This window comes from Chrysochloris asiatica, unplaced genomic scaffold, assembly GCF_000296735.1.
Source record: "Chrysochloris asiatica unplaced genomic scaffold, ChrAsi1.0 scaffold00111, whole genome shotgun sequence".
In the NCBI taxonomy this organism is placed as follows: domain Eukaryota; kingdom Metazoa; phylum Chordata; class Mammalia; order Afrosoricida; family Chrysochloridae; genus Chrysochloris; species Chrysochloris asiatica.
The window spans coordinates 7,133,241-7,160,819 of NW_006408629.1; the positions used below are offsets into that span (position 1 = coordinate 7,133,241).

The following is a 27,579-nucleotide window of genomic DNA, read 5'->3' on the forward strand; positions in this document are numbered from 1 at the left end:
CTTACAAGCTTTCAAGAGGGAGCCTAGTTCCAGATGGGGCGGGGAAGGTAGAATCACCACTGAATGATTTCCAATCCGTTGGGACCGGGCTGGCAAAAGGAAATGGGGATAAGACTCTTGTGGTACAATAGTAAATAATTGCCATCAGGACTGACTGTGAGACTAGGAAATATAGAAGGACATGTTTTCTGACAAAAGGAGGAGAATAATTGATTTTGCAGCCTAGGAGCGGAGGTTCCTGGGACCATCAAGTGAACAGAACGGAGAGCTGGACCCTACCCAGAGAGGCAGTGATGCCAGGGATGGAGACAAAGATGACGACGTGGACAGATGGAACGGCTGGGGACACTGGACTCAAGGAAGAAGAAGGGCTGTGTGATGGTGGCTGGGTCGCGGGTCTGTGTGGTGTACCCTTTGGGGTTATTTGTTGATGGATGGAAGGGATTGTAACCATTACAATGAAACGAAATACGATAGGATAAGTGTAAAGATGATATTCTCCTATGTAACCCTCACAATAAAAATTTTTAAAAAAAGAATATGGAACGTATACACAGAGTCTCTGTGACAAAAGAAATTGTAATTGTTCAACCATTTCAAGAGGTAGCATATGATCGAGAACCGACAGCTCACAAAGAACCTGCACATAGAACAAGTGGATCCTGAATGATTTAGAATTGTGTTCCAGTGCTATATTCTGTCACCATACTTACTCAATCTGTATGCTGAGCAAATAATCTGGGAAGCTAGATTATATGAAGAATAGCATGGCTACAGGATTGGAGGAAAACTCATTAAAAACCTGCAACATGCTGATGATAAAAACTTGACTGCTGAAAGTGAAGAGAACTTAAAATACTTACTGATAAAGATCAAAGGCCACAATCTTTAGTTTGATTGCACCTCAATGTAAAGAAAACAAAATGCCTCATGACTGGACCAATAAACAACATCCATTAAATGGAGAAATGATTAAAGTTGTTGAAGACTTCATTTTGTTTGGGTCCACAATCAACACTCATGGAAGAAGCAGTCAAGAAATCAAACAACATATGGCAGTAGGCAAGCGGCTGTATAAAACACTTTAAAGTGTTCAAGAGCAAAGATTTCAGTTTGAGGACTAAGGTGCACCAGACATGAGCCATGGTATTTCAGTAGCCTTATATGCACTTGAAAGTTGGAAAATGAATAAGGAAGACAGTAGAACAATTGATGCAGTGGAGTTAGGGTGGTTGAGAAGAAAATTGACAGTGCCATGGACTCCCAGAAAAACCAATAAACAAATCTGTATTGGAAGAAGTACAGCCAGAATGCTCCTTTGAAGCCAGAGTTTATCTCTAATCCTTCGGACATATTATCTGGAGGGATCAATCCTTGCAGAAGGACAGCATGTTTCATAAAGTGGAGGGTCAGTAAAGAAGAGGATCTCTCTCAATAAGATGGATTGGCACAGTGGCAGCAGCAATGGGCTCAAGTGTACCAATAGTTGTGAGGTCAGCACATGACTGGGCAGTGTTTCGCTCTGCTGTGCTTAAGGTTGCTATGAGTCCACAACAAAATTGAGTCCACAAAGTAATAATTCAAATAATGACAATGGAAGTTAATTATAAGGAAAATCAACTTTAAATCCAATATAAAAAACTTAAAAATATTGTGATGATCTATAGTCTGACATGATAATTCTAAACCACTGAACCTTCTGAAAGGAACAGATAAAGTAATAATTAAGTAAAAACAGACTAAATACTTTTTATCTAGGATTCTTGATACTTACCTTTTACCTATTACTACCACCTCTATCTTCTTTCTGAATTAAATTTCAGATTGCTCCTTGTCCATTCTCCATCTAAATTCAATAAAAACAAATGAGTGTTAGTCACATAAATACAATGACATCCACAAACAAAAACCCTTTGATATATTTTTAACACATCAGGTTTACGTAGAATTTTCGGATTTTAAAACATGATAATTAATTATGCGCAATAGTCTTTTTCTTTCCTAAACTAACTTGTAGCTTCAGGTGATAAAAGGAAGTTCCCTAAGAGATTAAGAACAACAAATAACAATTACAGAAACTCAAAATACAGTAACTTCAATATTAAGAACTGAGTAGCCTGGCTCACTTTCCCCACACCCCCAAAAATGTAACTTTGTTTTAAATTTAGGAAAATTACAGGCATTTACTTACTCCTAATACGCAGCCTAAGGAGCTCTGGTAGCATAATGGTTACGAATCGGGCTGCGAACCGCAAGGTCAGCAGTTCAAAACTACCAGCTGTTACATGGGAGAAAGATGAGGCTTTCTGCTCCCGTAAAGATTTACAGCCTCAGAAATCCTGTACAGGGTAGCTACGAGTCAGAAACTGACTCCATGGCACTTTACAACAACAACAACAATATGCAGCCTAACTACACTAAATAGAACTGTTTTTAGTCACACATAAACAGTTGTTAACATCATGGATAGTGTAGTGGATTTGGAGCTGGGCTCCTAAGGGCTCCTGTGGAGCAAGTAGCTGATGGGTTTGAACTGCAGATCACGTGGTTAGCATTCCAATGCTAATCCTACAGCACCACCAGGGCTCCTTTAGTTCATACAAGCAAGGGTTTATTCCAAACAAAATGTGTTTAAACATGTCTCTGTGATCAGCGGATGGCTGCAAAAAAAATTCTCTCAGTAACATGCTCAGTCTTGTTAAGAGAACCTTCAAAAAAAAGGATAGTAAAGGAAAAGTGCTGAGTGATCAACTAGCTCAAAGACCTGATCTTTCCATCAGTCTTTTAAGCAAGATCGAAGCTAACTAACGTAGACGGCTTTATGGAATGAATTGAAAGCAGAGATTAGTTTTGGAGTTACCAATATAATCCAGAGAACAAGGTCTAGTCAAAATCATGGCTTCCAAGGGGCCATTTAGGCTGAGAGGTTAGCTCAGAAGGTTATAGCAAAGGTCTTTTGGGATTTCAAGGGGTCATCTTGATTTGGGGGGATTTCTGGGATCACACAGGATGATCCCAGAGGTGTATTAGGAAGAAATTTTAAGAAAAGGGAAAACTACATTGACGAGGAAAAAGCCAGGAAAGTAGCGCTAAGGATATTTTCCCTTATCGTGACAACATACCTGCTCATTCTTGAAGAGTAGCAAAGTCTGTCCTAAGAGAGTTTCATTAAAAGTATACCCCATTCACCCTACAGCCCTGACCTTACCCCTTCAGATTTCTTTTTGCTCCTGAAACTCAAAGAACATTTAATGAGAACACAATTTAAGTCCTTTGATGATGCCAAAACTGCCGTTTTGATGTAGAGTAAGTAAAAAAGCACAGTATTTTTCAGGGAAGGATTAGATAAATAGAAGCACCTCCTTCCGAAGTATGTGAACCCAGTTAGAAGGTATTTCAAGACACAATAGCTTCACATTTTCTTATTTTTGTTTAAAAAGGTTTCCATTACTTTGTAGCAATGTTGTTGGTTTTTTTCCCCCCCCTTTCCCTTGTATATATGCAACCAATCCTATAGTTTTTCAGACAGGAGAAAGGGAAAAAAGAAAAGAAGCAAAGCTAGAAGGCAAGAAACGTCCTACAAGAGCTTTACCATGAGTAAAGGCCTATAACACTGAAGACAGTGACAGACTCAGCAGGGCTCCTGCAGCAGAGCCAAAAAGGAGGAGGCCAAAGACAGAGAGACCTCCTGAGAGGACTGAGAAGAAGCCTGTCCTCAGGTGACTGAAAGAAGGCCAGTCCTGAGGTGGTCCAGAGGAGGTGTGCATGGCAGAGAGAACCAACGGCCTGACTGTCTGCACAGCTGAGAGGAGCTGTCCTTCACTGAAGATGGCCCAGCTGTCCTTGACTTTTGCCTGTATGCTTCTTGATCCTTATAATAAGTTGTACCCTGTAGCTTCCTTAACAAACCACTTAACTGTTAACTATGGTCCATAAGTTTTGTGTGGCATTGAAACCAATTATTAAATTCTCCAGAGAAAGAGTGCCATGGGAAGGTTGGCTGATATTAAAATTGTTTTTTTTTAAAAAAAAAAGGTAGGAGAGTAGAGGCAAATGTGACCTTTGCCTCATAGGAATCAGCTTTGTGCTGATCATGATTCTCATTATCCCCCTGAAATTAAACAGGCTCTACTACTGTTGTCAAGGAGCTCCGGTAGCATAGTGGTTATGAATCGGGCTGCGAATCATAAGGTCAGCAGTTCGAAACTACCAGCTGTTCCGCGGGAGAAAGAAGAGGCGTTCTGCTCCCGTAAAGATTTACAGCCTTGGAAACTCTGTATAGGGTCACTATGAGTCGGAACCAACTCCACGGCACATAACAACAACTACTACTTTCAAAATGAAATTTTTTCATGTAAAAGTGAAGAGAAATGTATTAATGGTTAAAAGGAGAGAGAGATAGAATTCAGCTCAACATAAAAACTTAATCATTAGAATGTAGTGGGCTTTCTCAGAGGAAGTGTGTTTTCTATCACTGCAGATGAAAACACAGAGGCTGGACACCCACTGAGCAAGAATGTTGCAGGACAAATTGAATGTCAGATAAGAAGGAAGACTTAGAAGCCACTTAAGATTCTTTCAATGCTATGTTTCTGGAGCCCTCAAATATCTATCTTGCTCCAACCCACAACAGCATCTGCTCCCATCATCCTGACCCAGAATTCAGAATACATTTCCTATGTAAATATGGAAAGAGAGCGCACATACAGTTTACAGAAAACAATACTATATTAAATACCGTTTTTAGGAATCCAAATGTCAGTCAACCTGGTTTCCGCAGTTACATGTATTCTACTTTCCAAATTAACTCAACGAATCCTGTTCACTAGGGAGCTTTGTTGTCGTTATTGGTATGTACCGTGGAGTCGGTTCCAACTCATTGTGGGTGACCCTGTACAGAGTTTCCGAGGCTGTAAATCTTTAAGGGAGCAAAGCCTCATCTTTCTCCCACGGAACAGCTGGTAGTTTCGAATTGCTGACCGTGAGATTAGAAGCCCGATTCGTAACCACTCCGCTACCAGAGCTCTAGAGAACTCACTTGTATTATTTTCATACTGTATTATCATTTCATATACGTTTTTTGCATCTCTAGTGTAAATTCCTTGTTGTTGTTAAGTGCCTTTGAGTTGGTTCCGACCCAAAGCGACCCTGTATAGGGTTTCCGAGAAACAGCTGGTGAGCTTGAACCGCCGACCTTGCAGTTCAAATGGCTTTGCAGTCTGGCGCATTAACCCACAGCGCCACACCAGGAAATTCCTTGTAGACAGGGAGTAGTATTGTTTATATTTCTGAATACGTTCACTATCATTTAGCACGCTGCTTGATTAACAATTCTGTTTCAGCTAATAGTAACTAAACTCATTGATTTGACATGAACTTTTGTAATGAACGTTTTTGTAGGGAGTTAGGGCAAGTCCTGCTTAGATTGTACCCTTGTGTAACTTTGAAGTCATTGAAACTCTCCAAGTTTCAGTTTTCCTAACAGAAAAATGATGACAGCGAAGGTCACATAATGTTAATATCAAGTGCTTACTGTATATTTAATAAGTAGTGCAACTCCTCTTTACCCTGTCAAAATGACTAGTGTGGTACTGGAATTATATACCTGAAACTATGAAAATGACTTTTTTTAATGATCTGGGACAGAAATCTGTTTCTTCCAGGCTTCTTTAAAAAGTTCAACAGTAAAGAGACTAAGGATTTTCCAAGAGGAAATCAATGGTATTCTGAACCTATGTAAGTTAATCAAATCCGTCAAACCGCCCAACATTTTCTTCCTGTTTCCCTGCTTTGCATTTGAAAGCGAAATGCACGTAAGCGTTTGGTTTCCTTTCACCTAGGATCTGCAGCTGCCATCCGCACCCCACGGATCTGCACAGGCAGAGACGCATCAAAATGAGGTAGACTAGAAATTCCCTTGTTGTTAAGTGTTGTTAAGGTACTGCACAGTCAGAGACGCATCAAAATGAGGTAGACTAGAAATTCCCTTGTTGTTAAGTGCTGTAGAGTCGGTTCCGACTCAGAGCCACCCTGTATAGGATTTCCGAGGAGCGGCTGGAGCGCTTGAACCACCGACCTTGAAGTTCAAAGCAACCTTGCAGTCCAGCGCATTAACCCGCAGCGCCACACTAGGGCTTCAGAAATTCCCTTAAGGGAAGATATTTGAGAGGACCCAAAGTATCCATAGCACACCTAAGGCGTTTCACCCATAGGTCCCACAAAGAAACGCCCCATCCAACTGAGTGACAGACGTGCCGCCACCTCATCATCGTTTGAGTCCAAGCTCTTGTCTAACACTTTGCCATGCTTGCCTGGCGCAAAATGAGCACATCTAACCCAGGGATCCTTTCTCTCTTTAGGTACCATTTCAATCGCCCACTGGATCCTACTTCTGCAAGAGTAACTGAGACCCAAACTCACCTGGTACATATGCTTCTCTCCTTCAAACGCCAAGCCTGGAACCAGGGCGCATGCGCACTGTCAAGGTGTCGCTCACGTGACTGGAGATGACTGGGCTTTAGTCAGCTCGGTATTTGATTAAAAGGTCTTAACATGAGTTAAAGGCTGTGCGTTTGCTGAACCTGATGGGAATTGTAGTTCTACGGAAGTAGGGTTGCGTTAGCAGGAAAATAAGCTGATCCCCGCCCTTCCCTCTCCTAGAGCGATTTCCCAAAGGGAGGAGGTAGAGCCAGGGGCCGGGGACCCGCCCTTCAGTACAGCTACCTACGATGCTGTTGCTGTGGTTGTCAGTGGTAGCATCTTCGGGGCTAGCTTGGCCGGTCCCCGGAACCCAAGGGCAGAGAGAACTAGTAGGTCCAGCATCTTGGCGGGCGCCTAACGTGGTGCTGGTCGTCAGCGATTCCTTCGTAAGTACCTTGAGGCAAGGGAGGGGCGCCCCGCTCGGGACTGGCGACCGGCTCACAACTTCTCCCGTGCACAAACTTTGGGGAGCAGAGTCTGAGACACTTTTAAGTGCCTTGTAAGATACCTTGTAAGTAATACATTTTACTTCGAGGCTTCATAGGCACACACACGCCCACCGCATATAAATGCTTAAGCAAAAGTTCCGAAAAGCAATACTTTAGAAAATGAAATGAACTCTGATAACATCTTTGCAAGCCTTTTTTTCTCTCCTAATGCTGTCATCGACCCACTAAATTAGTTTACCACTACTAGTGTGTCGCTGCGGAGTCCTGGTGTGACGCTGTAGGAGAAGCGACTGGACCGCAAAGTCGGTTCGAATCACAAGGTTGGTGGTTCAAACTCACCAGCAGCTCCTTGGAAATCCTACACAGGGTCGCTCCGAGTCGGAACCAACTCTATGGCACTTAGCAACAACAGTGGCGATGTAGGATCAGCACTGGACTGTGAACCACCCTATCGACGGTTCCAACTCACCAGCTGCTCTTTGGAAATCCTTTACGAGTTCGCTAAGAGTCTGAATCAATTCGATGGCAGTTAACAACAGCAGTATCAACAGTGAACTTTTAAGAAATGCTGGTAGCATAGTTGAGTAAGAGTTGAGCTGGTAACCTCAAGGTCAGCAAGTTCTCAGAAATCCTATAGAGTATTACTAAAAGTCAAAATCTACTCACAGCACACAAACACCACCAACCAGTAAGCTTTCAGTTTGTTTCTTTTTTAGGTTAAAAAAAAAATAGCATTCTGCATGTCCACCTCCATAAAAGCATGTTAGGTTTTCGTGTTTAAATCAAGTGTGCAGAATTTAATTTTGTGGTGAGAAAATGAAGAAAGTTAACTTTATTTTGATTACCCAGGTTTCTGATCATCTTTTTGGTGTTGATTTAAATGTTTTAGCTCATATAATTTGATCACTCCCTATATACCAGAAAAAATTGTGTGTGTGTATATTGTCCTTATCATTACTGCTGTTTAATCAAAAACTTGAACAGTTTTTGGAACTTTCCCAAGTTATCAGCTAAAAGAATACTGCTATCTACTTTAACTAGTGCTTTTATAATTATGCATGATTTTAAAACTTGTACTTAGATGGGTATTTAATGATTAATTATAACATTAGTTTATTACCACTGAAAATTACTGTAATCACATAGGTTGGTGGTGTTAAGCATTTCTGGCACCCAAAAGTATGCTTTAAATCACTATGTTGTAATATTGCCCCCCTCAGAGGTTAACCAATGATGATAAATATCTGGATATGCCCATAGAATTTGTTAAGAATATTTCTTAAGTAATTTTTGTGATTTTCTAAATTCAGGAATGAAAGCTGTTGGCTATTACAATGAAACCGGTTTATTGACCTGGAAGGAAGCAGGATTGTATAGAGGGAGAAGTGAGTTTCTGTGCAATCTGAATGGAGGCCTCAGCTGATTAAATGGGAAGTTGTCAAGCTGGTGAAATAAGCTTGGGAGTCTTTAGCACATCTGTGATATTAAAAACCATGGGGATGAATAAAAGCTTCTAGGAGAAATGGCTCATGCTTTGAATTGGTTTACTTTTTTATATGTCATTTATTGATAATTCTATTGAAATCATTGTGTAAGTATAACTTCAGGATGAGTGTCCTATTTTCTGTCTTTGCTCTTTACTAAGGGGAGTTCTTCAATTCCCAAATGTATATCTCCAACCCAACCTTCTCTTCTATCCTTGGACTCAAATATCCAACTGCCAGATTGAAAATGTCCACTTATTTGAATGAGTGGATCTATCTTCAGCCTATCCAAAGTAGATTTTCTGTGTCTCAGATTTTTTTTTCAAAGCACACATCCCAGTTTTTAGTTCATAGTGATCACCAGTTTAATTTTGGACTCTTCCACTAAAGTGTAAGCTGTATAGGGGAAGGGACTCTGACTGTCTTAACCCCCCTTGTTCCTCCAGATCTTGCACAGCACCTTGCACAAAGGTCTGTACTCAATAAATATTCATTGAATCAATCCCTCACCTCTTAAAAGAGCTGAGCTTTCCAGGAAGTCCTGTAGTCTGATGATTATATTTAAACGAATCTTAGGATAGCACTGCATTGAATGTGAGCTATTTCTGGACTTGAAACTCATAAGCCTCCCTACACTTGTTCCAGTCTTTTGAGGATTCTTATCATATTCATGAAAGCCCTGGTGTGACACTGTGGGATAATGCACTGGTGTGCATGGTCTGTTTGAACTACAAGGTTGGAGGTTCAAATTCACCAGCTCCTCCTAGGAAACCCTACACAGGGTCACTATGAGTCAAAACCAACTCACTGGGATTGAACAACAACAGCATGATCATATCAAAGTCATTTGCTACTTATGTGCTTTACTTATAAAATGAAAGGAAATACGTCTGTTGTGTAATGCTTACTTAAATTTCTTTGTTTTAGGATGGAAGACTCACATTTCATCCAGGAAGTCAGGTAGTGAAACTTCCTTTTATCAACTTCATGAAAGCTCATGGCACTACCTTTCTCAATGCGTACACAAACTCTCCAATTTGCTGTCCTTCACGAGCAGGTATGAGCAAGCTTAATATTAATGGGAATAAGCAGCAACACATTGAAACTAAATTCACAATTTAAAAGATTTTATCCCAAAGTAGGATAGTGAATCAATTTTTGAACCTAATTTGTATGGTTTCTTTTGTTTGTTAGTTTTTAATATAAAAGATGTGTTTTCAGATATGTTATGAGCATTGAGATTTTAAAAATAACTAATTTATTTTTCAAAGGTAGGAAATCAAAAGGCATTGCATTGGACAAATCCTGTAAAAGACCTCTTTAAAATGTTAAAGAGCAAAGATGTTATTTTGAGGACTAAGGTAAACCTGACCCAAGGTATGAAATTCTCAGTTTCATCATATGCATATGAAAGCAGGACAGTGAATGCATAAAGAAGCCCAAAGAAGAATTGATAACTTTGAACTGTGGTATTGGCGAAGAATATTAAATATACCATGGTCTTCTAGAAGAACAAACAAATGTGTCTTGGAAGAAGTACATTCAGGATGTTCCTTACAAGCATCTCACATTGAACATGCAATCAAGAGGGACCAGTCCTTAGAGAAGGACATCACACTTGATAAAGTAGAGGGTCAGTGAACAACAGGAAGACCCTCAGTGAGATGTATTGATACAGTGGTTACAACAAAAGGCTCAACTATAAGGACAATTGAGAGATGATGCAGAACCAGCAGCGTTTCATAGGTTCACTATGAGTCAGAACCAACTATTTTGCCAGTACAAAAATGAGGAAATACTCATAGTTCCTAGAAGAGTTCTATTTTCAAAGAACGTTTTCAGTAAAGGCATAGGGAGGTTGGAGAATTTATATGGATTTCAGAATACAGATAATTCCTGACTGATAGAGTTTCATTCTGATTTAAGTCAAATCCAGTTCACTTTTATAATAGTAATTTAATAGTCCAGGTGTTAAATCCACCACTGGATAAGCACTCGACCTCAAGGTTGCTTTGAATCAGAAGGTTGGTGGTTCAAACTCAATATCTGCTCCTTGGGAACCCTATACAGGGTAGCTGTGAGTCGGGAGGGCACTGTAACAACAACAATAACAAAGTTTTAATAACAAACTATAAGTGATATTAAAAACAAGAAAAAAAAAAACCACTGCCATTGTGTCAATCCCAACTCATAGCAACCCTGTAGGACAGAGCAGAACTGTCCCATGGATTTAAAGACACCTCAGTTAACAGTGGGCTCAGACAGAAGAACAGTTGTGAGGATGGTCTAGAACTGGGCAATGTTTCATTCTTTTGTGCATATATAAGGTCTGTTTTGATTTCGAGTTGTCTCAGTGGCACCTAACAACAACAAAGCCATATTACAAATGACATTTCAATTTTGTTAGCTTTTATTTTATTCTGTATTGAACCATTGGAATGAGCAGTGCACTAGGTGATATAATGACCAGGAATCTAATCCTCAGTGAGCCATGCCAAGCAAACAAGTCACTCCATTTTCCTATCTTCATAATACTGTATGCCAAGCAGGGTTCTACTGAGCATCACATGAAATAAAGGATGAGAAGATTGTCTACCAACTAAAGGACATCAAAATGTTAACTAACTGGTGTGAGAGTCCAAGTCTAGCCATCTTGGCTTTTCAGGAGCATTCTGATTGTACTTTGTCCAACACAGAGTTACTTTTTCTTTTGGAAGTCCATGGTATTTTTAATATTCTTCTCCAACGCCATAACTAAATACATCAATTCTTCTATGATCTTTCTTAATCATTGTCCAACTTTCACATACGTATAAGGCTATTGAAAATACCATGGATTGGGTTAGGCATACTTTAGTCATCAAATTGACATCTTTGCTTTTGAACTCTTTAAAGAGTTCTTGTACAATATATATATATATAATATGTTTGAGTAAGCTTTCAGTTCTCATCAAACTAAAAGCTTTCTCGTTGGGAGAAGGGATAGCACAGTGTCATTAAAAGTTCAGGCTTTGGTGGTGTAGTACCTGGGTTTGAATCCAGACAATGCCAGTTACTGAGTGATCTTAGATAATTTACTTGCCCTATCTGTATTTTACTTTTCATAACAATAGTATCTACTTTGTAGAATTTTTGTGATGTTTATATAAATCAACACATGCAAAGCACTTAGACTATTGTCTGAGGGAGCAATGCAAATTGAGTAATTATTAGCTTTTATTACTTTTATGCCATTTCTTTGTTCAAACTCTTCAAAATATGTTTCTTCCAATAAAAATATTGTATAAGGAATACACAGAAATGGCGAAAAAGAAAGGGGGTGTATTCAATTAACAATTAGTTGTAGGAAATAAGAGAGAAGATAAAATATACTTAAATTTTTAGTAAAAGGACAATGAATAAGGAAAATCCTTGAGGATATTGGTCAAATCAGATCGATACTAGTATTCTTTTAATTGACTGATTTGGAAAATTAATCAAATAACTAGGGATTTAGGGAAAAGACTCTATAGTCAAACAGAAGACAAACAATAAGGCTAAGCATTCACTGTCTAGTCAGAATCAGCTGACGGTAATCCCATGTGAGTTGAAGTAGAACAGTGTTCCACAGAGCTTTCAGTAATGGATTTTTCAGAAGTAGATTGCCACACCTTTCTTCTGGGGCATCTTTGGGTGGATGAAATTTTCATTCTTTAAGTTAGCAGTGATTGTGTTAACCATTTGAGCCACCCAGGACTCCTGAGTCCAACAGGCTTGTGTTTCACTCCAGCTGTTAAACTGAAAATAGCTCCTGATAGAGCTCATTCCCCTGAGAAAATGAAATAAAGAATCACAATTATGACTTAAAGCACCTAATGCAGGCTCTAAACTTGTAAACTCTACTCCATCTTGGTAATTGTCTTAATAGTTAAAATAAGTTGTTAAGCCTTCCTTTAACCTGTATTTTATATCTTTTTTCAGCAATGTGGAGTGGCCTCTTCATTCACTTAACACAATCTTGGAATAATTTTAAGGGCCTAGATCCAAATTATACAACATGGATGGATGTCATGGAGAAGCATGGCTACCGAACACAAAAATTTGGCAAACTGGATTATACTTCAGGACACCATTCCCTTAGGTAAAACGTTTTTTTAAAATTAATAGCCTGCCTTCTGCTCTACATGGGCTCTTTTTGACTTTTTCCCCTAGCTCTACAGGGTGGAGGTAAATCTGTGCAGTCCTGCACCATCCTCACAGTCACTGTTATACTTGAGCCCATTGCTATTTCATTGGGGAGCATCTCCTTGGGGGGTTTTCCTCTTTTTTGCTGATCTTTCACTTTATCAAGCATGATGTCCTTCTCTAGAAACTGGTCCGTCTTTACAATATGTACAAAATATGAGAGACTAACTCTTGCCATCCTGACTTCTTATGAGCAGTCGGCCTGTACTTCTTCCAACACACATTTGTTTGTTCTTCTGGTACTTTTAATATTCTTCTCCAATACCATAACTTAAATACATCACTTCTTCTACAGTCTTCCTTCTACAGTTTTCCTTATTCATTGTCCAACTTTCAAATACCATGGCTTAGATCAGGCACACTTTAGTCCTCGGACTGACGTCTTTGCTCTTGAAAAGTTTAAAGAGATCTTGTATGGCAGATTTGCCTAATGCAGTACGTCATTTGATTTCTTGACTGTTGCTTCCATGAGTGTTCATGATGGATCCAATCAAAATGAAGTATTTGATAACTTCAAACTTTTCTCCATTTATCATAATGTTAATTTTTGTTCCTTTAGTGAGTGTTTTTTCTTTACATTGAAATGCAACTCATACTGAAGGCTGTGGTCTTTGATCTTCATCAGTCAGTATTTTAATCCTCTTTGCTTTCAGCAAGCAAGGTTGTATCATCTGCATATTGCAAGTTGTTAATGAGTCTTCCTCCAATCCTGATGCCATGTTTTTCTTCATATTATCCAACTTCTAAGGTTATTTTCTCAGCACACAGATTGATTAAGTATGGTGAAAGAATACAATCTTGGCACACACTTTCCTGATTTTAAACCATTCAAGTGTTCCCTTGATGCAGTTAGAACAACTGCCTCTTGGTCTATGTACAGGTTTCTCATGAGCACAATTAAGTGTCTGGAATACCCATTCTTTGCAATGGTATCCATAGTTTATCTTTGCAATGTTATCCATAGTTTAGAAAGAAGGAGAGATGAACAACTTCCAAATACTTAGTCATTGAAAATCTTATGAATAGCAGAGAAACTGTCAGATATAGTGCCGGAAAATGAGCCCCTCAGGTTAGAAGGCACTCAAAATGCAACTGAGGAAGATCTGCCTCCTCAAAGTAAAGTTGACCATGATGGCGTGAATGGAGTAAAGCCTATGGGAGTAAAGCCCACGAGACATTCATTTGCTGATGGGGCACAACTGAAAATGAAGAGAGACAGCTGTAAACATCCATTAATAATCGGAACTTGAAATGTACAAAGTAGGAATCTAGGAAAATTGGAAATTGTTGAAAATGAAATGGAACACATAAACATCAATATCTTAAGTACTAGGGAGATGAAATGGACTGGTATTGGCCATTTTGAGTCTTAAAACCACATGGTTTACTATGCCGGAAATGACATATTGAAGAGAAATGGTGTTGCATACATCGTCAAAGAGAACATATCAGCATCAGTCATGAGGTACAGCGCTGTCTGTGATAGGATAATATCCATGCGCCTCCAGGGAAGACCCCCAGCAAGATGGATTGGCAAAGTGGCAGCATCAAGCATGGCAACAATTGTAAGGTTGGCCCAGGACCAGGCAGTGTTTCTTACTGTTTTGCACGGAGTAGCTATGAGTTGGTACCCACTCAGTGGCACCTAACAACAACAACAACAATTGATGGTCTGTTCCACAGTCTGCCCCTATCCTTATTTTGGCTGGAGATATGGAACTCTTCCAATAGCTTTTCACACATATGCAGTTAATTTGATTTCTGAGTAGTCAGTTCCCTGAGGTACATGTGTATAGTCATCTTTTATGTTGCTTATAAAAGGTGTTTGCAATGAAGAAGTTATTGGTCTTGAAAAATGCTATCATTTGATCTCCAGCATGGTTTCTGTCACCAAGGCCATATTTTCCAACTACTGATCCTTCCTCTTTATTTCCTGCCTTTGCATTCTAATCATCAATAATTATCAATATATCCTGATGGCATGTTTCATCAGTTTCAAACTGTAGAAATTGATAGAATTCTTCAATTTCATCAACACTGACTTTAGTGGTTGATGTGTAAATTTGAGTAATAGTTGTATTGACTACTTGGTCTTATAGACATATAGATATTATCTTAACACAGTTAGAATTATTCTTTTTGATGATGTAATTCCACTTCAATTCGTCATTCCCGGCATAGTGAACCATGATTGTCAGATTCAAAATGTCCAATGCCAGTCCATATCAGCTCACTAATGCCCACGATATCAGGGTTTATACGTTCCATTTCATTTTTGACAACTTCCAATTTTCCTAGATTCATACTTCATACATTAAATGTTCTGATGAGTAATGGGGGTTTACAACTGTTTCTCCTCATTTTGAGTTGTGCTCCATCAGCAAATGAAGGTCCCAGAAGTTTTACTTCATTCATGTCATCACAGTTAACTCTATTTTGAGGAGGCAGCTCTCCCCTATTCATATTTTATGTGCCTTCCAACTTGAAGGGCTCATCTTCTTGTACTATATCTCACAGTATTCTGGTGCTGTTCATAGTGTTTCCATATTCAGTATTCTGGTGCTATCTAACAATGTTCCTTCCACTGCTATTTATAAGGCTTTCAGTGGCTAAACATTAAAAAGTAGTCCGCCTTTCTTTTTTCCTAATCTGTCTTCATCTTGAAGATCAACTGAAGCCTGTCCACTATGGGTGATCCTGCTGGTATTTTAAAATACTGATGGTATACCTTCCAGCATTACAATAATACGCAAACTACCACAGTACAACAAACTGACAGACAAGTGATAGAAAGCTATTATAGATTTCTGTTATAGTCTATGGAGTCCTGGTGTGATGCTGTGGATTAATACGCTGCACTACAAAGTCGTTTTGAATTGCAAGTTTGGTGGTTCAAGCTTACCAGTTGCTCCTAGAAAACACTATACAGAGTCACTAGAGGTCAGAACCGACTCAACAGCACTTAACAACAACATTATAGTCTATTATAGATCTATAATCTATTACAGATTTATTCCCCCATTTTAGTAAGTGACAGTCTTTTATAGATCTATAGTCTATTAAAGATTTCTTCCTCCAGCCCCTACATTTTATTGTTGTTTTTGTTAAATGTTTTTGAGTTGGTTACGACCCATAGCAAACCTGCATGGGATTTCTGAGGAATAACTGTTGAGCTTGAACCGCTGACCTTGGGGTTTAAACCAACTTTTCAGTCCAGCACACTAACCCACAGTGCCACATCAGGACTCCTACATTTTATTAAGTCCTCAAAAATCAGGCAGTCAAACATAGTGGTTAAGAGTAGAGGGTCTAGAGTCATATTGTTCTATCACTGCTATTGTTGTCTAGTGGTATCTCGGGCACATTATCTAAACTAACTAACTGACCCTTAATTTCCTGTTGTGATGATTGAATGAAATAACATATATAGAAAGGTGCTTTTGTAGCAGGCTTCAAGGTAAGTTCTTATTGGTAACTGGAAATTTGAATGTTCGGATTATCCCTCCATTTCCTAACTGGTAAGAGTGACTTACTGTTCCTAGACTGTTTGTTCGGTGTTTATACTGAACACTTGTTTTCCTTCTGGGAGTCTGGAATTTTGCTGCTTGCTAGGCAGAGAACAAATCAGACAATGAACAAATGTGTCTTGGAAGACAACCAGCCAGAATGCTCCTTATGGGTGAGGGTGGCAAGACTGATGCTGCACTGGAAACACTCACTAGTCTATGCCAAGGAATTTGCAAGACATCTACCTGCAACTAACTGACTGAAAGCAATCCATAGTTATGCTCATCTCAAAAAGAATTGATCCAGCAGAAAGTATAAATTATCAAATAATATTAATATTACATGCAAGTAAAACTTTTCTGAAGATAATTACAAAACGACTACATCCATACATTGACAGGAACTGCCAGAAATTCAAGCCAGATCCAGAAGAGGATGTGGAACTGGATATCATTGCTGATGTCACATGGATCTTGGCTGAAGACAGATAATACCAGAAAGATATTTACCAGAGGACATCCAACTGTGTAGATTGTAACAAATTATAGAGAAGATTGCAAAGAATAGGAATTCCAGGAGATTTAATTTTGTTAATAAAAAACCAGTACATAGATCAAGAAACATTTGCTACAACAGAACAGGGAGATACAATGTGTTTTAAAATCAGAAAAGGTATGTGTGACAGGGTTATTCTTTCACCATATGTATTCAATCTGTACTAAGCAAACAATCTGAACAGTTGTAATATATGAAGAAGAGTGTGGCATCAGGATTGAAGAAGACTCATTATCAGCCAATAACATGCAGATAACACAACCTTGCTTGCTGAAAGTGAAGCTAACATGAAATACTTAACTGATGAAGATCAAAGATTACAGTATGGATTATACTTTAACATAAAGAAAACAAAAATCCTGACAAGTAGATAGATTAGCTGCATTATGATAAATGAAGAAAACAATTGGAGTTGTTTTTTTGTTTTGTTTTCATTTTGCTTGGATCAACAATCAATGCCCATGCAAGCAGCATTCTAGAAATTAAAGAGTGTATTTCACTCAACAAATGTACAAAAAAAAAACCTCCTTAAAATCTTTAAACTCAAAAGATGTCACTGTAATGACTTGTTGTTTGTAAGGTGCCACCAAGTCTGTTCCAACTCACAATGACTCTACGTAGATTTCCCAAGGCTGTAAATCTTTGCAGAAGCAGAAAGCCTCATCTTTCTCCCATGGAACAAGTTGTGGCCTTGAACTGCCAACCTTGTGATTCACAGTTTAGTACTTATCCTCTAGAGCCACTGTGCTCTGTCAAGCAATAGTATTTTAGTCACCTTGTATCCATGTGAAAGTTGAGTAATGAATAAGGGAGATCAAGGAAGAATTGATGCATTTGAATTATGGTGTTGATGAAGAATATTAAGTATACCATGAGCTGCCAGAAAATAAACAAATTTGTATTGGAAAAAGTACAGCCAGAAAGCTCCTTAAAATGATGAAACCTTGTCTCCTTTGGACACATTATCTGGAGGAATCAGTCCCTAGAGAAGGACATCATGCTTGGTAAAGTAGAGGTTCTGACACAGTGGCTACAACTATGGGTTGAAACATATCTGCTATTGTGAGGATGACAGAGTAGATTTCATTTTCTTCTGTTACAGTTAGAATTGCTTTAAGTAGAAGCCAACTCTACAGCACATAACAGCAATGTTTTTTTTCTGAAGCCAGATCACAATAGGCAAATTTTATCCTCTGGGGGAAAACAACAACAACAACAAAAAACCATGAGACCTATATCCAAAATGAGAGAATTAGGCAAAACTCCTAAACTTGAGTCCTTGGTAGAACAACAAATGGAAGCAAATCACAGGGTGCTAACACCACTCTTCCTATCCCCATTAGACCTTTAGGCCAACAGTAAAGGCTTTCTAAATAGAACCCTAGGATGAAGAGGGGAGAGTCAGAACTCAGAACCAGCCTGTCTCAGCTCTTCGCTCATCTCATCCATATTTGCTTTTACTTTATGATCTTAGATCAGATACATTTAGGTTCCTTTTTTTCTATACTGAACTGTTTTCTTTTCATTCTTTTCCATAAATGAAGAAAGAAATCTAGTTGTCATTTTTTTAGAACTCTCCACCTCATTTTCTTTATTGAAATTGAGCAGCTTGAACAGCTTGCATTATTCAGCATATTTTTTTCATAACCATGGAAGTGCTTGTCATATTTCATGTTTTGTTTTGCCATTCCAGAACTCTTACTTGTGGTAACAAGCAAATTCTTTGCTGAAGCAGTCCATGGGGAATATCTTCAAAGAGCTATCCACCAAAACTGCCTCTTCAGTTTCTTAAGCAAAAGTGATAGTTCTGAGCCTGAAACCTCAATACAATTCTTGGAATTTTTTCCATCTCATTATTAAAGTTTCATGTATTAAATGTAGCTGCTTATAATGAAGTATATTTCCTATTTTTGCCAATCTTAGCCATTTGAAAGACTGCTGAAGTTTATCTCAAGAGAAGTCTGGAACTGCATAGTATACAGATATTTAACTTTTCAATTTAATTTTACATTAATATTTTTAAAAGAAAAGGAATATTTGGAAACAAAAATTGAGAGTATACAACTGAGTTTAAAAAGTGCAGGCAAAATATGGCCAGTTCTGTTTATTGGACGATGCCATCACATTTAGATTCTTTACTCAAGGTGCCGGAGAAAAGATTGTAAAGTGTTATATTTCATTTACTCTAGGGTGCACAGTATTTTCACATTTTAACATCTCTGAAATTGCAGTGCTTTATAATAAAAAAATGTTATAATCAATTATCAAATTCTATCATGCAGTCTCCAAGGTCATATGTTCTAATTATAGATCCGCCTTCTTTGTTTCCAACTTTCAAATCCTAATCACCAGTAATTATCAGTGCATCTTAATTGCATGTTTGGTCAATTTCAGACTGAAGAAGGTGATAGAATTCTTCAATTTAGTCATTACTGGCTTTAGTAGTTGATGAGTAAATTTGAATAATATTGATATTAACTGCTCTTCTTTTTAGGCTTATGGATATTATCCTATCACAGACAGCATTGTACTTCAAGATAGATCTTGAAATACTCTTTTGACAGTGAATGTGATACCATGCCTTTTTAATTTGACATTTACAGCATAGTAAACCATATGATTGTCAGATCCAGAATGGTCAGTACCAGTCTTTGCCAGCTTCTGCTATTCCTAGATTCATAGTTTGTACATTCCATATTCCAATTATTAATAGATATGTGCAGCAGTTTGCCCTAATTTTGAGTTGTGTCTGATCAGCAAATGCTCCATTCATGTCATTATGATCAACTCTACTTTGAATAGGCAGCTGTTCCCAAGTCATATTTTGAGTGCCTTCCAATCTGAGGGGCTCATCATCTGGTATTATATCTGACAATGTTCTGCTGCTCTTCATCATGTTTTATCTTCCAGCTCTGTATCTGACAATGTTCCACTGCTATTCATAAGGTTTTCAGTGGCTAAACATTCAGAAGTAGTCTGCCTCTCCTTCTTCCTAGTCTTCATTAGTATGGAAGCTCTGCTGACATCTGTCCACCATGGGTGACCTTGCTGGAATGTAAAATATCAGTGGCATAGCTTCCTTCCAGCATCACAGCAACATGCAAGCTACCACACTATGACAAACTGATGGATGAGTGGTGAAATAGTAATAGGAAATACCACTACCACCCAAACCATTGCCTTCAAGTCAATTCTGACTACCAACATTGCTACATGACAGAGTAGAACTGCCCCCCCCCACCCCAGCGTTTCCAAGGCTGTAAATCTATACAAGAGCAGACTGCCACACCTTTTACCCATGGAGCAGCCGATGGGTTCACACTGCTGACCTTTTGGTTAGCATCCAAGTGCTTAACTACTGTGCCACCAGGAATCCTTAAGAATAGATATGGCATAGATGCATTAACCAAAAAGCTCAAAGAAATCACACCTTTCCACTACTATGGCAAAAGACACAGAAAGTTGGCTTCAATGCTGCCATTCTTCAAGACTACATATTTCCTTGAAATGTTTAGACTCACTCTAGATGAACATCAAAGACTACTGCCATGGATTACAACTCAATATGTTGTTTTTGTTAAATGCCATCAACTCTGTTCCAATGCATAGCGACCCTTTGTAGGGTTTCTGAGGCTTATTAAAATCTTTGCTGGAGCAGAAAGCCTCAGCTTTCTCACACATCTCAGCATAGTGAAAACAGAAATCTTCACCACTTACCAGTAAACATCTTGACAGATAAACGATTGAAGTTACCAAGGATTTCATCTTATGTGGAGTAACCATCAGCACCCCACAGTCAATAGTTAAGAAATCACACATTTTGCATTGGTCAAATCTGCTGCAGAAGACCTTTTTAAAATGTCAAAGAGCAAAGATGTCACTTTGAAAATTATGTGCACCTGACCCAAACCATGGTATTTTCATTTGCCTCATATGCATGCAAAAGAGCAATGAATTAGTTAGGCCACAAAAGAATTGATTCAGTTGAATTATGGTGTTAGCAAAGAGTATTAAATAGTCTGCATCTTACAGTCAACTTCCAAGGTAATCCAAAAATGGCCACTAGTTTATAGTACATTCATGTTATCAATTTCACAGCCATATTTTCTAATGTAATATTCCTTGATTAAAAAGAAAACTCTTTTGTTCCTAAACAGGCAATATGGATCTTATGTCCTATTCTTTCTCATCTCAAAACCTTGAGCTATACGGTTATAAATTCGTAAAATTCTAATCCTCTGTAAAAACTCTTAACGATTGCATAGTGAGATTTCAGCAATTATCTAAGCAAAACACTGAGAAACTAGTGGTATGTTGTTTGGATAATGTGATACTTTTTAATCACACTTGCTATTTTAAGGTTTCCATATGTATAGTATGTAATTATGCCAAAATTGTATTTTCAAAATTTTATCAAAACATATTGAATATCTACTATGAAAAAATAACACTTTTATTTTGGCTTCTTAAAATTATTTTATTTGCATGTAAAAAATTATTTTTCACCTCATCTTAGTTATTTTGTGTGGGTTAAATTTTTCTTAAGTGGAACATAATTTGTAATATAAAATAGTCTATATTTTTAGATTGGTACCAGAATTTTAAAAAATAATTTTAAGTGATTGGGCACTTCCGAGGTACTTGCCTCAAGTAAAATTTATAAAAAGAGTCTTAGAAATGCTCGAGGCTGCTTCCTAAACTGAACTGCTAACTGCAAAGTCGGTGGTTCCAACCCACCAGCTGCTCCGGAAACCCTTTACAGGATCTCTATGAGTCAGAACCAACTTGCCAGCACTTGACAAAAACAATCATATATTTAGATATTGCTTGAAAAACTCAACTAGTAAGATAAAATAGGCTAAAGATTTAGAGGAACTGAGTTGACTGAATTACTTTAAAGCCCTAGTGTGAGACTGTAGAATAAGCACTGGACTACTAACCAAACGGTCAGCAGTTCAAACCCCCCAGCCATTCCTCTGAAAATCTACACAGGATCATTATGAGTCAGAACCAACTCAATAGCACTTAACAGCATTACAACAGTAATGAAAATATCTCGAGTTAATGGATAAGAAATTTGTGTCACTGTTAGTTTAGATGGTCTTGACCATAGTTAAAACTGTTCTTATAATGAAAAGATAGAGCTAGAAACAATTTAAAATTGAGGATTCAGAAATATTTGAAGTGTATATATGAGGTAAGATTTTAACAATATAAAGACTGTGTTATGAGAGGAAATTATAGTAGCTCTGGTTAAAAATATTATCTACTTCTGACAGAAAAGGGATAAAATACTGGAAAATTCAGTGAATACTGAGAAATACTAGGAATCTCTGAAGCATTTATTTAACTAATCACCTTACTATAAGAAAATGTAATCTCCCTAAGTAGTTTATCATAGTTTTAAAGAACACATAGGTTAATGTTTGATTCATGTTATTTCTGGCTTTTTAATTTGCAATTCCAGTAGCATTTGTATTGAGAGCTAATGTAATTTTATTGTAAACATTTACATGACTGAGTCTAAAAATTGTTACCCATATTGTTTTCTTATGTGTATAATTAGCGAGTTTTTTGGGGTGTTTTTTAATGTTTTAATATCTTACACAGTACTTTTCTGTTTGCTCCACAGCAATCGTGTAGAAGCATGGACAAGGGATGTTGCTTTCTTACTCAGACAAGAAGGCAGGCCTATGGTTAACCTTATCCCTAACAAGACGAAAGTACGAGTGATGCAAGAGGACTGGACAAATACGGACAAAGCAGCAAATTGGTTAAAAACAGAAGCCATTAATTATACTAAACCATTTGTTCTTTACTTGGGATTAAATTTGCCACACCCTTACCCTTCACCATCTTCAGGAGAAAATTTTGGATCTTCAACTTTTCATACATCTCTTTACTGGCTTGAAAAAGTAAGTGTACAATATTTGCTCAAATCTAGAAGCTAACATGGTATCTGTAGATTATTCATTGTTTCTTTTATTACAACTTTTTAAAAAAATTTTTGAAAATTGCATGTTCTCATTAAATTAAGCTTGACCAATAATTGCTTAATAAACATTAAAGTGTCAATTTTATAAATAACAAATAAGTATTAAAACATAGAAACTTACTTCGTAATTGAATATATTTGCATGTATATTTAGAAGTACAGACATCCTCGCTTTACAGGACTGTTAAAATTAACATGTAAGCCAAAACCATACAAAGAAATCTTAGTAATCAGTGGGAGATATGACTGTTACTCTAGAACCATTAAAAATACTTGTGATGTTGTAAATGTATGGGAATATTGAAAAAATAATAGTAAAACTAGTATTTCTTTAGTATTCTATGATTGACAACTTTGATAATTAAAGAAATTAATTTTTTCTAAGAAAAGAAAAACAGCCTATTACAAAATAGCTTGAACAGGCTTGTGTTCTCACTCTGTAATTCATGATTGAAAATAAGCATCTTTTCTCATTTTGGTGAATTGACATAATCCTTTCTAAGTGTGGATTAAGCATTGGGCTGCTAACTGCAAGTTCAGTGGTTTAAATCAACCAACCACTCCTCGGGAGAGGATGTTCTTCCATGTGGTGATTTCCACATATCTTCAAGAGTTCCCTTAATATGAAGTTGTTTTGCTGGTGTCACTTCCTTTGCAATATCTTCATTCTTTGAGTCACAACTGCTTTCCTCATTATATCGATAAGTTTGCTTTCCTTGAGTTCTTCTAGGTACATAGCAAGAATCTCTCAAATGGCAGCAGTGTCAGCATTCCTAGCACCAGCTGATTCCTCTACAATTCCATTTATATTTGACTCTGATTCCATTTCCAGCATTATAGCTTTGTTTCTTGGCTGGCCAATTCCCTTTTTAGAATTGTAAACTTAATCACTAGGAGACAAGGAGACAACACAGTTGCTCACTTGGCTTTCGTGCATGTGAACTGAATAACAAATGCGCCCTGACCAATTGCTAACAGACTTTGATGTGAGAAATGATGTGATTGGTCATTGACGGATGCAGTTCTGTCATTTACATCATGATTTACAGACAGAAAAGGCTAGCATCAAAGTTTATACTTTATGCAATGACTCACAGTTAATACAAGAGTATGTCAAAAAGTATTGCTACAAAGTCATAGAAATCTTTATTAAACAAAAATATTTAAAATGTGAAGTGATTATTTCTTAACATACTAACCATCTAGGTCTATATACTTTTGAAAGCAGTGTTTGTCCATCTCTCTAACCCTCCCTCCAAAGAGTTCTACACTCTTCATTTTACACCACATCAGAACAGCAGTTTTGGCATCCTATGTTGTTGTTGTTAAGTGCCATGGAATCGGTTCCAACTCATAACAACCCTGTATAGGGTTTCCAAGGAGCAGCTAGTGGGTTTGAATTGCACCTTGTGGTTCGCAGTCCAGTGCTGCTGATCCACAGTACCACACCAGAAGTCCCTGGGGGACTCAAACCATGTACCTTTGAAACGTTCTTTGAGTTTTATGAATAAAAAGAAATCTAAATATACAAGATCAGAGCTGTGGGGTAGATGGGGTAAGTTTTCCCCTTGAGATTATCAGTGGACAGCCCTTGCTACCCTAGAAGAATGAGCAGGTGCATTTTAATGATGAGGGGAAAAGTTCCTTGGCACAACTTCCCTTCTCACTAATGCAATTTTCAGTTTTCTTAAAACTTCCTAATAAGCCACTCTGATCAGTCTATGTACTTTAAGAAAATCTACTAAGAACTGACATAAGCTTACTCTTTGATCGCATTGGTAAATCCAAGACTTGTCTCTGTTTACTGTTTGGTCCATTAGCTTCAATTCTTGCTTAAAAGACTGATAGAATGATCAACTCTTTGAGCTAGCTCTGATCTTCTCGTAACACTTTTGGCATCTTTAGAACCAAAAGCTTTCCGAGACCAAGATGTATGCTTAAAACTAAAAATGCTGCAACTTGTGAGATCCCAACTTTAGTAGCTATCAAATCAATGGTAGTTCCGTGGTTTTCTTCCACCAATTTCTAAAATTGAGCCACAGTTTATTCATTCATCAAGGTTTATGGTCTTCCCTTCTTGGCTCATCTTTGAGGTCTTTCTAACCTTCCTGAAAATGCTTGATCCATCGAAAAACTTGTTATATGTGGAGTCACATTCTCATAAACTTGTTGCAAAGCTTTATTTGGGAAGATGTCCAATTGTGTTTTGTTAAAAATTTCATATTAGCCCTGAGCTCAAAATTGGTTTTTTTTTTTCCATTAAAAAATGTTTCCCTTTTTTTATACTTTAGTGAGAGTAAGAAGATTGTATTACTGAGAGCACTTGTCTACAGTGATCCACTGATCACAGATATACGTTTAAATATTCGTTTTGAATAAACCCATGCATGAGTTCACTGGAACCCTAGTAGCAATACTTTTTGGTTACTCTCATATAGTCTGATAACTGAATTTTAACCATGTTGATTGGAAGACTGTAATTTAAGTCATAGTACTGAAATCTATGCTTATCTAAACCATGTGAAGAGCCTGTGTCTGAAATTCTCATCTTAAAGTTAAGTTTCTTTCAAAGTCTCTTCAAAAACATCTTTGTTGTTGTCTAGTGCCATCGAGTAGGTTCTGACTCATAGAAACCCGCATAGGGTTTCTGAGGAGCAGCTGGAAGGTTTGAATCGTCAAACTTGTGGTTTGAAGTCCGGTGCTGATCCTACATATCCTACAAATAAGGCATCCTATTTGAAAGGAAATAATATAAGAATTTTAAATAATTAATGTTGGCTTTAAAAGTTGTGGTTAAATGAAGTTCTGATACATGCTATATAGCATGGATGAATCATAAAAATATTTTTCTAAGTGAAATAAGCCAGATAAAAAAAGAGAAATATTGTATCATCTCATTTACAGGCATACCATGGAAAAATTGTGGGTTTAATTTTGGACAACTACAGTAAAGCAAGTCATAGGAATTTTTTGGTTGCCCAGTTCATATAAAAAATAGACTACACTGTTCGGTAGTCTATTAAGTGTGCAATAGAATTCTGAAAAACTTTGAAATTTTGTGAGAATAACCAAAATGTGACGCAGAGACATGAAGAGAGCATGTTGGAAAAGATGGTGTTGATAGACTTGCTCCATGCAGCGTTGCCACAAACTTTCCATTTGTAAAAAATGCAGTCTCTATGGAGCACAGTAAGGCAAAGAACAATAAAACGTATGCCTCTATATGAAATCTCTACAATGGACAAAGGCATTGAGATACAAAATAGATTAGTGATTACCAAGGCTGTTTAGGGTGATGGAAACATTTGGGGAATAAAAACTTTGGATGGTTACTGCAATGCAGTTGATTACTTCATATGGCCCTCCTACCCAGAGTCCTTGTAACTTCCATCAAACAACTTTTTTCCTAGTGGGTCTGGGTAAGAAAAGGTGGGAGAAGATGCTGATAGGATAATATGATTCTATTGTGATTGTTAACAGTGCTAATTGTGATTGTAGAAAGTTGGAACTCTAACTAGGGTTTAGAGCCATCTCAGAAGTAGGAGGGAGGATCTCACTACCATCAACGAGCTGCCAGGAGTGCAGCACATCCTTTGAACTCAGAGATCCCTGTGCATGGAACCTTGTTGACCCAGGGACAGAAAGCTATGGCGCTGGAGGAGTGGCAGAGGAGCAGAAGCAGCAGAACTAAGAGGCAGAGTGCCAGACTTCCCAGCCCACAGAGCAAGCAAAGATGAGTGACTGGGCATGAGGCTGCTTGCAGAGTGGGGTGCCTTCAGGCATTTAATTGGGGGAGCTAAGTTTGCTGATTCGTGGATTAGAACCAAGTACCTTCAGGCTGAGGCTTATGGTGAAGTAGTGTGCCCTGTGGGCATTTATCAGCAGCCCTAAAAGAGCTTTGTAAGTGGGCAGAGAGAAGCCTGTCCTGACTGGAAGAACTGAGCCCTGAACATATCTGACCCTGAAAGGTAACCTGTTAACACCCCTAGTAAACCCCAAAACTGAGTCCTGTGTCACCATTGCAACAAAGTGTCTAAACTGGCTGAGTAGAGAGTGCTGTGGTTGAAGTTTTGGGTTTTGGGGGGTTATTTGTAGTTGCAAAATTAAAGTTCTGGGTAGATCCATCAAATATTTGTCAGGCATTAGTATTAAAATTTTTATCCACATCTGGCTATCTCACTATATATTAGCATTATTACTAGTAAAGTAATGACAAAAAGAAGTCCATGTTTATTCTGCAGTTTTGAATTGATCATACAATTAGGACACTTTTCTGGACTAGAATACTGTTCAATATAGCTTATGCTTTGTCACTGATGTATATATATAATTTAAAAAATAATTTTGACAACTATTTTACTATATAGACAGATACTGATATATAACTTTTTTTAATGTTTTGTGAATTATGTGATAGTTTACTTGGAAGAACGTTAGCTTTACATTCATCCTATCATATATTGTTTCATTGCCATGGTTACAATCCCCTCCATGCATCATCAACCAACTAAAGGGTATACCCTGCAAGCTACCCCCCCACCCCCTCACCCCCAGTTATCAGCACACAGTCCCTCTCCTTCTCTGGGTCTAGAGTCCCCAGCTGCTCCATCTCTCCACGTCATTTCTGCTTCCATCTCTGGCATCACTGTTTCTCTGGGCAGTGCCTCTCACTCCGCTCTTCTCCCTTGATGGTTCCAGGGACCTCTGCTCCTGGACTGCATAGTCTATCACTCCCCTCCTTTTGCTACAAAATGTCCACCTTTACATTTCCAACCCTCACAGTCAATCCTGATAACAATTATTCACTGTTGTATCACAAGAGACCTCTCCCCATCTCCTTTCATTAGCCCTGCCCAGACAGATTGGATATTACTCAGTGGAGATT

The 27,579-nt window shown here is 38.0% G+C and overlaps 1 protein-coding gene across 1 annotated transcript in view; it reads left to right on the forward strand.

Moving 5' to 3' along the window:
• Positions 1 to 6,728: 6,728 nt before the first annotated feature.
• Positions 6,729 to 27,579, forward strand: part of ARSK (arylsulfatase family, member K) — a 44,670-nt gene continuing 23,819 nt past the window's right edge. The window contains exons 1-4 of the mRNA XM_006867881.1: positions 6,729 to 6,866; positions 9,341 to 9,470; positions 12,374 to 12,533; positions 22,332 to 22,614. Coding sequence (XP_006867943.1) covers positions 6,729 to 6,866; positions 9,341 to 9,470; positions 12,374 to 12,533; positions 22,332 to 22,614 — 711 coding nt within the window. The remainder of the gene's footprint in view (positions 6,867 to 9,340; positions 9,471 to 12,373; positions 12,534 to 22,331; positions 22,615 to 27,579) is intronic.